This window comes from Syngnathus floridae, chromosome 19, assembly GCF_059516105.1.
Source record: "Syngnathus floridae isolate MCC-2025c chromosome 19, RoL_Sflo_1.0, whole genome shotgun sequence".
Classification (NCBI taxonomy): Eukaryota; Metazoa; Chordata; class Actinopteri; order Syngnathiformes; family Syngnathidae; genus Syngnathus; species Syngnathus floridae.
In genome coordinates this window covers 7,501,174-7,513,314 of record NC_142431.1, presented here as the reverse complement: position 1 = coordinate 7,513,314, position 12,141 = coordinate 7,501,174, and the positions used below count along the sequence as shown (strand labels likewise).

Genomic DNA, 12,141 nt, shown 5'->3' with positions numbered 1-12,141 from the left:
TGATTAATTTTATTTATTAAATTAATGATGAGTAACCTACACTACAAAAAAAAGCTTAAATAAGCACAAGACAGTCCAAATGTGCATTTTATTTTGCCTTTTTTAAATTCACTTTAGCTATCACATCCGACCTCATTTAAATATATCAAGAACTGATTTTTTTTTAAAGAAGTGCAGTAAGCTACTTGTTTTTCTGCATCTTGCAAGGTGTGATTGGCGTCAAGACAACCACGAGCCTCTTTCTGTGCGCTGTAGGTGGACATAAGACGTGCCAATGCGGATTGTTACAGCGTAATTTTGCTTTCGACACGTGGCTATATTTTTCTTTTCAGCTGTGTTGTCGTAAGAAGGAAAAAAAAAACCCAAAAAACCATACACACTAACACAGTACTCGTATTTGTAATACTTGTTTTTTCCACACAGGTGGTATGTTTGTAATACAAATACATGTTTCTATATTTAGAATGTCCATAGTCTTAAGCAAAAAAGAAATCAAAGTTTATACCATTGCTTTTTGAACTTTTAAGCTAACTTGTATCCTTTGAGTAAAAGTACCTGCAATGACTAGTTGCTTCTTGTAATGAGATATTTATTCCCACCTTAAGTTTCTTCTACTTTTATCAATAAGAATGCGCATTAATTATAAGATTATACAGTACATGGTGCCAGTGTATTGTATTTCCAAATGTTTTCAAGTTTATGCTAGTGATGGTTTTTATGTCGAAAAAGGAGAAACAGGGTATAGCACCGTGTTGAACAACGCTCGGATGAGCTAGGCCTTTATGTTTTGGACACGTTGGATAAGGTTGTACAATAATAAAAAAACGTTTCTATGGAAAACTCATCGGACATTTCATTTAATATTTGCTGCATGTATGTATTGAGAGCTGCAACGAAACATTTACACGAGTAATGAGCGATATTCATTTAACATATTTTATATTTTTTGTCACCTTATAGTTAACATTTACTCTTTCAAACAATACTACAACATCTGAGCGCCGCCGCTTTATTTTGATGAACGCCCGTCGGGTCAAATTATTAGGAACGGCTCTGATGCAATGCGCAATAACTGTGTCTTGAAAACCTCAAAAGTGACTGGTATTGTGTTTGTAAATTCATATTTTTGTTGTGTTGTTTGTACTTAAATGAACTGTCCTACGGACGGTTGCATAAAGGAAAAAAAAGTTTTTGACAGCAAAAAAGTGTTTTGACACTTCCGGGTCATGTGACGCCTTCTCGGGAGGAGTAAGAGGAGGAGGAAAAATAACTAATTTTTTGCTATGTGGACCAGCCCGGTCCGTGACAGCCCACTTTTCTTTTCCCCCCTCTCGTGCGCGAGGACGAACTCATGACACACACACGCAAAACCACGCACATACACTCACGCACACACACATTCCAATAAAAGTTGAGCTCAAGCGTCGGACTGTCGTTGATGCAGGCGAGCATGGCCGGCGGTTCGGTGTCGGAGTGCAAGGAGTACTTGTTCAAAGTGCTGGTGATCGGGGAACTGGGCGTGGGCAAGACAAGCATCATCAAGCGGTACGTTCACCAGCTCTTCTCCCAGCACTACCGAGCCACCATCGGTGTGGACTTCGCTCTCAAGGTCCTCAATTGGGACGGCAAGACGCTCGTCCGGTTGCAGCTTTGGGACATCGCAGGTAACGCACACGGCAAAAAAAAAGTTTTGCTTTCTAAATTGCCTGACAGATTTCCTTTCAATGTTCATGGCAGCTCATAATTGTCAGAGGAATGTAGGTCACGTTGTTATTATTATCCACTCAACCGCAAGAGCCTGCCCACCTTTGTGGGGCCCTTAGCACATTTCGGATTCATCCTCCTTTTCCGTCCAAAATATTGATTATTAATCTGTTCCACAACAGAAACCACCAATATACATTTCTCCCACCAGAGAAGCAAAATTATTAAATGTAATGATGTATGCAAATCTCTAGTGATGTGCTTTGGCAGTTGAAGCAAATGTTGCTCTGATCGACCAATCGGAGGTTGTATAAATGCTGATGTCATCTGTGACAAAATTGTGAGGATGGATCGGAGCTCCGTTGTATTTAACATTTTACACAATATTACACATCAAAGCATGTGTTCTCCTTTCACAAGATGCTCCATGATAATAGCTCTTAATCAACTAGCTAATCAATCAATTTGACATACATGACGTGATTGTGAGTCATGTGTTTCTGTTTGTGACCTGCTAAATATGATTTGAAATACAGCATGATGTTGATTTTGTGAGCTATTCCGTAAGTTGCAATCCAGTACTTTGATGTTGTGGCCTGTAACTAGCCTGCTAGCAAAAAAAAAATGTGGCTCAACCTTGGCGGAGGTTCACTATTCAAGAACTGTCTGTCTTCTTATAAAATTTGTTGTGTTGCTTATGTCACCCTGTTCTTTTTCTTAATGACTATAATGATGGACTCTGTGTTGATGGTCTTTTCACGTTGGAAGGAATGATAGTCATCAGCCTGAAGCCTCGAAATGTCAAGCCCCATTACACCCTCAATTGATAGTCATGCGTGGATGGAATTGCTTCTCACAAGGTCACGGCAGACAAAATGGTGCACCTGTTAGCATCAATTCAAAAAATCGCTAACAATACTATTAACACTGATGCTGGACGATGACGCTAACACAATTCTGAACTGTATTATTAGTCAAGCAGAACACGACGGGAGGTGTTTTGGATTGTCCGTCCGAATTCTAGCCTGAGCACTGAAGTAGGCGATTCACGGTTGCCATGGAAATGACAGATGACAAGCATCAATTATTTAGAAGCTGTGTCCTTTTAGGACCAAATCGTTACTTATTGTAGCTTCAAATCCTAGTCCTAAATTTGCCCTTCATCTCATCTCTGGTGTACACTGAGTGCTATCACTGGAATTCCTCATATTATGCTAGGTCAACTGAAGGTAAGCGTGGAGCAAGAGCATGTTGGCTGTTGGCGGGCCCTTGCTCAAGGCTCTGCTAGTCTGCAGTAAGATCACATCGTGGTCATGTGCCCACAACTACCTCCGTGACTACAACCTTTATTATGTGACTGTAGATAGTCACAGTACATTTTTTCAGGGGTTATGGTATTAAGATAAAGTTAATACTGAAGGTCCGGGTAGCAATTGCACCACCCATGACTGGACTGTTGTTTGGAGGTACCGAGGGATGTACTACTACTACTACTGCCGCTGCTGCTGCTGTTGCTATACGGCCGCGTCTGGCTTGGACAGTTTCCATGGCAACACGCACACCCACTCAATGGCAACGCATACCAGCGTAGAGCAACTATAGATAATGATGACATCGTCTCGCTATCTCCCACGCACGAAAAATAACTCCCCGTTAGTATTAATGATGTCGGCGACATGCGGGCCGGCTGTATATGTCATTTGTTGTCTGATGTCGTGTGTGTGTGCGCGGCGCTTACACGCTCACACTGTCCATTCCTGTGCTAATTGGGTTAGCAGCATAGGACACGCGTTAGCGTTTTTTAGCTGATCTAACTTTACTCGGTAGAGCTGTTTTGGCTGTTGAGAAAGTTGAATGGTGGCCAACATGGATAGATATATTTGATTTATTATTGAAATAAAAGCATTATCGTGTAGGAACATGACAAGAGGTCATGCTTGATGTTCTTTGTCGTGATGAAATGTTTGTGACTTGAGCTGCGTCAATACATCACGTCATTAGCCCGTACGACCAGCGCTCGTGCGCTTACGCTAGCCTGTCAATAAAATGGCTCGATGCGAGTCTTCTGAGACGTTGCCGGGAGGAGGAGGAGGAGGAGGAGGAGGAGGAGGAGGAGGAGGAGGAGGAGGAGGACGCTCCCACCGGCATGTGGCCTCGCTCCGATATCGACCAAGCGTTAATGACTGCATGTGTCACAAAATCAAAGCAGGCTTCCATTGCTGTTCCACGTATTGAGTTACTGTTACTTTTATAATTACGACTTCAACAAAATATACTGATTTGGTGCAAATATTTTTCTTCTTGTTCCAGTAATGGTGGGCGGGGCATTTGAAGGCCCAATTTGTTGCTACATTTGAAATCAGGTTCTGTTAATTTGCTGCCTTACAAGATCTGGAAATGGAATCTATCAGGTCTTTCCTCCACTGCCGTGTCTCTTGTGCATTTACCTGAGGTTGCATGAAGTAAAATTAGCCTGCCAATTATGAGCAATTAGCGTCAGGCCTTTAGGCCCCCACAGTGGATTCATTGCCAAACACTCGGATCTGCGTCACGTCACTTCATCCACTCATCGGCATGGCCGCTAAATACCTGCACCCAAGCGGAACTCGAGTGTATAGTAAATTTACAGGCCCACTGCACTAGTAGAAAAAAGAAGTGTACCTAAAAAGCTTTTCCGTTCAACATTTTAGCAGCAGTCCTTTGAGTCACCCCATTTGCTCGTGTTAATTCCATTGTGATGTATCATCTCAGATGTTCTCACAGACAGCCCATATGGAGAGAAAAGGCTTATTATGAAGGCAGATTACTTCTCTGCACGGATTAGGCCTCTGGCATAAGGAGGAAAGTGGGTCATGTTTTTTAGGGCTGAGTGTTTGAAGCCTTTTCCGTGCAGTTCCTCAACATTCTTCTGAATTCCAGGTCAGGAACGCTTCGGAAACATGACGCGGGTGTACTACAAGGAGGCGGTGGGGGCCTTTGTGGTTTTTGACGTGACCAGGGGCTCCACGTTCGAGGCCGTGTCCAAGTGGAAGCACGACTTGGACAGCAAAGTGAAGTTGGCCAACGGCAGCCCCATCCCCTCAGTACTGCTGGCCAACAAGTGCGACCAGAAGATAGAGGGATATAACAACACGACGCTGATGGACAATTTCTGCAAGGAGACGGGCTTCCTGGGCTGGTTCGAGACATCGGCCAAGGTGAGGCATATTTCTTTTCAATGCGCTCAGAAAACAGTCTGTTGTTATATAGTTGAATCTTAGCCTAGCCTTGCCTAGCCTAGCTTAGCTAGTCGTCACCAGCTAGCAAGATGCCGCATTGCAAATTGACGGCTTGAAACATGTTTTATAGGACAGTTTTGTATTTTTTCACTGTATACAAAGTAGACACACTCATTTTACATGTTAAAATGTTCTCAGCTGTGTTTTATGCGGTCGCTAACATAACGGGTGCACTTCCCCCTCATGGGAAACAAGACCTCGCGCAGGGGAAGCCGAGGCCGCTTCGTCTTTCCGTATGCTGCAATCATGCCTGTTACGAAACCCGCTTTTGTTCAGCACAGCCGTTTTTTAAACTACTTCAAGATGTTTTGAGCCTGCCTAGGCTGCTGTGATATCACATGACAGCGATTGAGGAGAGCGGCTAACAGGGTTATAGGTAATCTGAGAGAGAATTCTGTTGCAGTGTTGGGGTCATGATGTCACATCTTCGTTAAAATAAATAAATAAATAAATAAATAAATAAATAAAAAATATACTGAAAGTAGTACAGGCTAGAGAAATGCTATGAAATGATGACAATAGGCTGCAAGGAATAAATTCATACAATTTAATGGAACAAATATGTAAAAACTAAATGGCGGCCACATGCAACAAAATAACAAATTACACAACGATAATAAAAGCCACAGTACTGGTTGAGCGTCCCACTACTTCCTCGTCTTGCCCACACATAACTCGGCATCATGTGACTTGGGGGGACGTTAGCGTGACGTGCCCGTTAGTCTTTATGCGTGACACGGCAACCAATCGCTTGCATCTTAACGGCGCTACGTTCATCCGCTGCTTGTCATGAGGGGAAGTGAGAGAGCTACTTCAGTCAGGAGGTTGTTCTGCTTCTCCCATGCAAAAAAAAAATATAAAAATGTCGATCATATGACCAGAGTCACACGCCTTGCATTGATCACGACTGTGAGCTTTGAACAGCAGATTGGACTCGAGTCACAAGTTTTCATTCATAAACAATGATTGACTTGTCAATGTGAACTATAACTTGTGTTGTTGTTTTTTTTTTTGTAAAGATGCACAGTGCTGGGCATTGGCAGGGGGAAGACCATTAATATTTTATTATTATTATTATTTCTTTTATTCACGCTATATCCAAGACATACAACATGATACAACAAACAGTATTACACAGTCGGATGCATGAAAGGTCACCCCAAGCAAGCTATTTAAAGCTTTTGATAGGGGGCCCGGTTTTCCATAAGTATCAGATATTGGCCAGGTATCCTTACATTATGGACAACATACAGATATATAATAGACAATAAATAATAAACACACAATAAGGCACAACAAGCAGTAGACACACAGTAAACATACAACAAGTAATAGATAGTTTCAGTATTCTGGTTACACTGGATTTGATGTGAAGTACATTAGCAATCAATAAATTAAAAACAGGACACAGGTATTCATGCGATTAATAATCAGCACATTAAACATGCATTGATATGAGTTGAGTTTTTAGATTTGCCTTGAAGATGGATATGGATTGCAACATTTTTAGTGTTTCATCAAGCTCATTCCAAATCTGTGGTTCTCTGCACACAATGCTAAAGCTTGTAAAGCTTATAAGTAATATTCATTACCTCATTCCAGCTGCAGTGTGAAGGGCAAAAAAAAAAAAAATGAATGTCTGTTTTCACTTTGTTTCAGTTGGCCTCAGGCTGCCTGAGAAAATCATTTGCCAGTTGTTGCCCACCCAACTGTGTACAATCAAAACGTACAAATGACCATCCACGCTTTGCTCCTCCTGCAGGACAATATCAATGTGGACGAGGCGGCCAAATTCCTGGTGGAGAACATCTTGGCCAATGACAAGGGCTTGCCGTACGAGGAGAGCAACGGAGACCGCATCAAACTGGACCAGGAGACTGTGGCGGCGGAGAGCAAACCGGGCTGTTGCTAACACTCGGCGCACACTAACGGGAACACAGTTCCGCCACGCTGCCCCCAATCCGGGGCGGGAATGCTTTGGGAAAGCTCCAGGAGATTTAATGGTTTAATTTTTTTGATATCTTGATGGTCCCCAAATAGCTTCAGAGTCTCGATCTTCAAACCACTTTACTGTTTATTCCACCATTAACAATTGATCCCAGCCTCTAAATACTTGAAGTTGGCTCATCCATCGGCCCTGGACTTTACCTGACGACAAGGGCTGGGGCTATTTTTTGATTATTATGATGGTGATGATCACGTTAGACAACCGGCAGAGCCTTGCTGCCTTTTATTTGTGTTTGTGTGTGAATCACTTCACTTTTGAGTGTTTTCCACTCTGTACGGAGAAGGGCTATAAAGCCCTTTTTTAAAGAATTGCACTCTTGTTTATGTCGCTCTGCATTCGATTTTACTACTGCGCCACAGTTAAGCATTAACACTGTTATCGTACTGTTTGTATAGCTGTAAAAGTGATTTGTACAGCAGTTTTGACATATTTTGCTGTATTTGCCGCCCCAAAAAAGCCTATGCAATTGAATAAATAGATGGATCCTCACTCCAACAATATACATACATTGTTTTGAACACTTAAAGACAAACACTTGTATTTTAGGAAGCTGAAAGTGGAGATAAGAATATAATATAATATATAAATATAATATCTGATACGCAATATGCATAATAAAATGCCTCAGCGCTCATGCATTGTTTAATATCCAAGATTGAAAAATGTGAACATGTTTTGTGCATCTAATTATATTTTAAGTTTATATGTGAAAATACGGCGAGGAGAATAAACATTTTTACTGATGTATATTGTCTGCCGGTATTGTTAAATGTTCTCCTCATGCTGCCTAGATTAAATTGTATTTATCTTATGTGTTTTTACTTTGGTGTGGATTTTTTACAATACAACAACATTGTTAGTTATATGAAAAGTTTTGTCTGTAGCAATGCATATTAAATGTTTTTTTAAACAAACAGAAAAATAAAATTAAATGAAAAATATTCTCAATTGTGGAAATATTTTTAATTATTATAACCAGTCAAATATAACGAATTAAAAATAGACATTAATTTTGCAAAATGTCAGTAGCATTGTTATTCTAATGTAATTATTTGTTCATTATTTTAAAAAAGCCAGACTTCCGTAAACATCATCAAACGTAAAACTCAAGACTCTGCCTTTGTTACCATGGCAACTCGGGGAAACAATTCAGAGCTGGACCGGAAAAGGGATAATGCACACACTTGCGGCATGCTAGCAAGATATGATCAGAAGATAAACACAACTTTAAAGTTGGATTAAATCTTTATACGTTATGCCAGCGCCACAAATGAAAAATAAGGAGTCCATTTCCAGTAAAGTGTCGGCGAGCGTACAAAGTGAGTTTGGCCTCACGTTGCGTTTAACTACCGTTAGCCACCTGTCACCAGTCTCAATATTCAAACGAGTGTTAGCTTAAAATGTCCATTCGGTTCATTTACTCCACAGGACGGTCATTTGTAGCTTATGGCTTTCGAGAATTCATCATGACTGGCTAGTCTAAACAACTTTGCAGGGTAAAAGGCCCATTTTGAAGGACGTATCACGACGGGGGATTTGCTTGACACATAATGTCCAAAGCCCAGCTCAAGAAAAAGGAGTCCACTTCCAGCAAAATATCCGACGTGCCAGTAGAGTAAGTTGATTTTTATTCTGTAATGCAGACACTAACAAATTTAAGCATAAACATAATATTTAGGAGAGTTTTTTGTGTATTTTTCTGTCAATTCATACATTTGCAGTTTGGTGTTGAACTGTAAGTAGCAACCTTCCTTCAAATATTTTACTCCCTCACCAAGTTTGCTAACCCAATGAGAGCAAACAGAAACTGCTGACAGACTCTGGAGAATAAAGTCTGACTCATGTCTTTTCCCAATTTCAGAGTATGTTCAGCACCCACCATATCCGTGGATAGCCTGGAGGATGTGTGGCCCGAGTGGAATGACGGGGATGTCTACAGGGAGAAATGGGACTCGGGAAAAGCAACAGAAGATTCAAAGAAGCCTCCCCCTCCAAATGTAAAGATTGTTACACTTAAGCGGAACACTAATTAAATAATGACTTTAGCTGCATTGTACGTATGTAATTTTTTTTTTTTAGTTACAGCTGTTCTTTGAGGATCCAGAGGGGAAAATTAGCCTTCCGGCATCTTTGAATGTGCAGTACTGGAGGCGCCCTACAGAGTTTCTCTGCAGCATGGTAAACCTAAACACCTTTCTAGTGCCACTCCCACATGTTGTTTTAATTACAACACATTTCAGTTCCACATCCTACATTGGTATTGCGAAATTCCCAAAGCCTAAAGCTTTTCTAGTTTTTCGTCTCTTTGAATAAGTCATTGCCAGATCGCAATCGTCCTTTTCTCTACCGCTGTCAATAGACTTAAATTAAATCCCTGCGACGGGGAGCTGAGGCCAATCGCTTTCCGCGATGCCGTCTCTCTTCATCTGGGATTTCTAAAGCCTATTTCATCGACGGAAGCGTTGAGGTCGTCTCCCACCCGTTAAACATAGCCACCCTTGACCCTCAGTTGATCTCTGTTGCCATTAGCTAACACAGCTGTTAATATTTAATTAGACATTCATTGGAGTCTATTAAGGTGGCTGGTAGAATGTTCATCGCAGGTTTGGCAGTCAGGGGAGTATCACGGAGAGGCTAGACCGGCAAAGCCCCTCCGCCTCCGTGTTAAGTAGGACACACATTGGTGTTAGCTTGAAAACGGTTAGCTGTGACTGTGGCGCAACTCCGTGTCATATGAACGGACTCATTTCCACCCATGTGTTTTAATTTAGGTGCCCACAGTTGTTGAGAACACACATAGCTTTGACCTGGTGACCTCCAACCACCATCTACTTGGCAGTGAGGTAAATAAATACGAGCCATCAATTATCTTAAATACTTTATGAGTCACTGTTGAGACAAGTTAAAAAAAAACAGAAAAACACTCACTCACTGCCAGCGTTTGTAAATGGACATATTGTTCTCTCTTTCCCTCCCTAAGCTGATGAGGTGGATGATCAGTGAGATCTACATCGTTTGGAAAGTCTTCCACCACCCCGAAGCTTCAGAGCAGCACGACTGGAAACCTTGGGAGCACATCTACTCGCTGTGCAAGACGGGGAAAGGCCACATGCCGCTCTTCAACTGCTACGGGAAATACCTGGTTCGACTCTTCTGGATGGTGAGTAAAGGATCCCAAATGCCAAAGGGTTCTCCCCGACGCAATTAAAATTGCGTGATACATTCACAATAAAAGCGTGGTGATACATCAACTCCATTGACAAGAAAAGCCACGAAACAGCGGTCGCCGTGTCAACCACAGCACGCCAACAGATGGTTATTGCGACGGCATCGAGCGCCCAGTGCCTCCTCGGCTTTATTGTTCGCTCGTCAACCGCTCGTTTCCTTGCCTCGAGCATCTCCCTCTTCAATGGTCTTTTTTTTTTTTTTTTTAATTCACACTATCATTGTTTTTTTTTTTGGTTTTTTTTTTACACTTCACAATTCTACTCTTATCAGGCGAGCGTTGGATCAAAAGCCACTGAAGTAAGGAGAAGTCATTTGGAAGTCAAGTAGACCCGACTCCGAATCCAGTTGCCCTCGATAAACACGACCTGGACGCTGGAGAGTTTTCATCAGCACTTGTGGTTCACTATTTTGTTTGTTCCTCTGTGCGTTCAGGGTTCCTGGCGGAAGATAACGGTGGATGATTTCATGCCCTTCGACAAAGACCACAATCTGCTTCTGCCAGCGTCCGGCTGTCGGGCGGAGCTGTGGCCCATGCTGCTGGCCAAGGCGCTCGTCAAAGTTAATAACACGAGGCCGCTCAGTCGAGATGTCAACAGAAAGTGAGTGTCGTTGAGTTTTTAAATCTCGAGTATATTTTGCTGACTCAACCTTGAGTCCAAGTTGGTGGCATGTCAGTGATGGAGCACGATGGCGTGTCCCGCTGTCTACTGAAGGTTGACCGACGAATTAATCTTTAATCTCAGACAGGAAACAAAGGACTCCCTCCCTCGTTGAAGCATTCATAAATCATAGTGGTGTAGTTTATTTTTTGTGTCCTGGGCCAAGTTGTATTTTAACGCTGAGTTGATGAACTTCTGTAGTGGATTTGTTTCCTTCAGTGCCACGACTGCGGACCAGACACCAGGGATGAGAATCTTCCGCGGATCCGAGGATTTCTGTGTTTTTTTCCGTCGGGAGTATCATTTTCGGGAATCGTGTAGATCCGCTGAGAATTTTTTTTTTAAATGGGGGGGGGGGCTGGCAGCAGTGTTGCGACAACAGCTGCCTTATTTTCGGCAGCATTTTGGCGCTACTTTCATCACATCATTTGCCTACTCATTTGCCTAATTAGCAAAAGCTTTAGCCAGCATGGCGAAAGTTTTAGAGAAAAAAGACGAGGATCGTGCCAGGGAAATAGACAAGTCGAACGGGATCAGGAACTGCTTCAGATGGGCATGGCTCGAGAGCAGCGTCATCTTACAACTCGGAACACAAATACGCTCTTAAAGCAATGCGACAGTGAGCGCCCGGCGCGCTGCGGTTGCGCGATCGGACCAAATTAAGCTCCCTGCACACTGAGGTCCACTTAAATTTTGGAAAGTACATCAGAACTTTAAAAATATTTTCTAAATTTCAGTGATGGCTCTGTCACAATAATGCGATCAGCTACATTTGCGCCTTCGGCGGTGTGCTACAGTTGCGCGATCGGACAAAATTAAGCTCCCTGCGCACTTAGATCCACTTGAATTTTGAAAAATACATCAGGAGTTTAAAAATATTTTCTAAATTTCACCAGCGCGTTGCAGTTGCGCGGTCAGCGACGCACTACGGCTGTGCGTTCGGCGGTACGCTGCGGTTGCGCGATTGGACAAAAATGCGCAAATGAAAAAATGCTTCAAAAAGTCTTGGAACGAAAAAAATGTAATTTAAAAAAAAAAATCCATTATTTGTAATGGGAAAAATAGATTCGGAATTTGACCGATTCGCTTCTCGAACCGCCTTCTGGAACGGATTGTGGTCGAAAACCAAGGCTTGACTGTATTATATTTACCTTGGTAGCCCACCAAGCAGGATTTTTTTTTTTAACAAAACCGTTGAAATTGAGTGATGAAATTAATGGTTTTGGGGTTGCTATACTGCCAAAATCCAGGAGTTTCCAGGGAG

General features: G+C 42.2%; 2 protein-coding genes across 5 annotated transcripts in view; both read left to right on the top strand.

Moving 5' to 3' along the window:
- Positions 1–1,247: 1,247 nt before the first annotated feature.
- On the top strand, positions 1,248–7,938 carry rab32a (RAB32a, member RAS oncogene family). Its single transcript, XM_088362364.1, has 3 exons — positions 1,248–1,664; positions 4,624–4,901; positions 6,745–7,938. Exons 1-3 carry the CDS (start codon positions 1,439–1,441, stop codon positions 6,892–6,894), a joined length of 654 nt encoding a protein of 217 aa, XP_088218490.1. The 5' UTR covers positions 1,248–1,438; the 3' UTR covers positions 6,895–7,938.
- Positions 7,939–8,133: 195 nt separating this feature from the next.
- adgb (androglobin) overlaps positions 8,134–12,141 on the top strand; it is a 28,528-nt gene continuing 24,520 nt past the window's right edge. For 3 of the 4 annotated variants that reach the window (XR_015854444.1, XM_088362357.1, XM_088362359.1), the window contains exons 1-7: positions 8,134–8,309; positions 8,419–8,605; positions 8,852–8,987; positions 9,070–9,168; positions 9,762–9,833; positions 9,971–10,150; positions 10,651–10,817. Coding sequence is in view for 3 of the 4 variants with exons in the window: in XM_088362357.1 (XP_088218483.1) it covers positions 8,541–8,605; positions 8,852–8,987; positions 9,070–9,168; positions 9,762–9,833; positions 9,971–10,150; positions 10,651–10,817 (719 nt within the window). In the remaining variant the exon portion in view is untranslated. The remainder of the gene's footprint in view (positions 8,310–8,418; positions 8,606–8,851; positions 8,988–9,069; positions 9,169–9,761; positions 9,834–9,970; positions 10,151–10,650; positions 10,818–12,141) is intronic. The other variant, XM_088362358.1, reaches the window with a different exon arrangement.